This window comes from Nanorana parkeri, unplaced genomic scaffold (genome assembly GCF_000935625.1).
Source record: "Nanorana parkeri isolate BGI_ZX_2015 unplaced genomic scaffold, ASM93562v1 scaffold188, whole genome shotgun sequence".
In the NCBI taxonomy this organism is placed as follows: domain Eukaryota; kingdom Metazoa; phylum Chordata; class Amphibia; order Anura; family Dicroglossidae; genus Nanorana; species Nanorana parkeri.
In genome coordinates, this window is record NW_017306456.1 from 342,579 (window position 1) to 344,530 (window position 1,952).

The following is a 1,952-nucleotide window of genomic DNA, read 5'->3' on the forward strand; positions in this document are numbered from 1 at the left end:
CCCCCCCCCCTCTCCCGATCCCTACACTGGCTTCCAATCGCCCAAAGGATAAAATTCAAGATATTAACAATGACTTACAAAGTCATCCACAACTCCGCCCCCGGCTACATCTCCAACCTTGTCTCAAAGTATCACCCTAACCGTCCTCTCTGCTCTTCCAAAGACCTTCTGCTTTCCAGCTCCCTCGTCAACTCCTCCCATGCTCGCCTCCAGGACTTCACTAGAGTCTCTCCCATCCTCTGGAACTCTTTACCCCAACCTGTCCGTCTATCTCCCACTCTGACTGCCTTTAGGCGATCCCTTAAGACTCATCTCTTCAGGGAAGCCTATCCCACCTCAACCTAACCGCTCAACCATCACGTTCTCAGACAATTCATCCCCACACAGCTACCTCCTCATGTATCACTGGCCTCTCCCTTGTAGATTGTAAGCCCTCAGGGGCAGGGCCCTCCTTACTATCTGGTCTTGAATTGTATTGTGATTGTAATGTCTTCCTTACATTGTAAAGCGCTGCGCAAACTGTTGGCGCTCTATAAATCCTGTATAATAATAATAGGGTAACGCTCTGTCCCCGGATCCCATAATGTGCCCCCTGCGTTGTCACCCTATCACAGGAGCTTCCAATGGAGACTACAAGTGGCTGTTTTAGCGCACATTACACAGACATGGTCCATTGTTGTCGCACAGTCATCGCTGGAGTGCATGTAAGATGCAACAAAGGATAAAAAAAAAAGAGGAGAGCACCGTTTTTAAGGTTGTTAGTGGTAAATAAACGGTCTACCTAAAGGATAAGTGCACTTTTATTTTTTTTAAATACATATCACCTATGAGGTCAGTGCTGGAAGCGGCTGACAGATCAGGAAAATAAAGCATCTTACGGTGTTCTGAGTTCCGGTGGAGGGGCGGTAGGAACACATGGCGGCGAGTACGGAGAAGGAGGTTCAAACATCCCATCTATAAGGTGAGAAGGATAATTGGGTCACACCGTTGTCTACAGGACCAACCATTCATAATGTGCATGTCAGGGCAAAATAAACAACAGCTTTTCAGAAAATCTCTTTAAAAGTACTGCAAGTCCACGTGAGTACGTGTCGATCGGTCAGAAGTCAGCCAGAGAGCTCCTAACTTCCTGTAGTGAGCTGGCAACACGGAGCCTCTACTGTCCTGAAATCTCAAAAAGCGTTGTCAGCTGGGTGGACTACAGAACTCCACCTATCCCTTGCCCCTTCTACGCATGCCTACACTGATTTCTTTCCTTGGTGCCTTGGCTCTCAAGAGTCCACCCACACACTCTTGGGAGATGTAGTTGTGGGGGGCGTGCATACTTTAAAAGAAACCGACCTCAATAGCTGCTGCCCCTGCATGAATTTTACAAGGCTGGTGATGAGGTCACAGGGAGTAATAAAAAGGTGAATGGAAAAAAAAATCATACTAGGGCTTGAGCTAGAGCAGAAGAGGGAGGTCAGGTGGTAAATTGGGTCATACCTGGACCCACCCTTTGAAAAGAGAGTACACATCCTATTCAGTAGTGAGTAGTAAACAACACTGCAAGACATCTACGGATCTAGTGATCCATTGGACCGCCTACTACCACGGTGCAGGGTGGCAACCAGTCCCCCCAAACAGGAAGCCCACCCTGGTTTTTTTTTTAGATCCAGTTGCAATTCTGCTTTTAAGGTGGCTGGGGGTCATAGGGTACAGAATCCCACCCTAGGTCATAGTGTACAGAATAACACCCTAGGTCATAGTGTACAGAATAACACCCTAGGTCATAGTGTACAGAATAACACCCTAGGTCATAGGGTACAGAATCACACCCTAGGTCATAGGGTACAGAATCACACCCTAGGCCATAGGGTACAGAATCACATCCTAGGTCATAGGGTACAGAATCACATCCTAGGTCATAGGGTACAGAATCACATCCTAGGTCATAGGGTACAGAATCACAT

General features: G+C 47.4%; 1 protein-coding gene across 1 annotated transcript in view; it reads right to left on the reverse strand.

Annotated features, from left to right (window-relative positions):
* Positions 1-1,952, reverse strand: part of LOC108786005 (protein SSUH2 homolog) — a 17,199-nt gene that overhangs the window by 13,067 nt on the left and 2,180 nt on the right. The window contains exon 2 of the mRNA XM_018555214.1: positions 879-954. Within this exon, the coding sequence (XP_018410716.1) occupies positions 879-954 (76 nt within the window). The remainder of the gene's footprint in view (positions 1-878; positions 955-1,952) is intronic.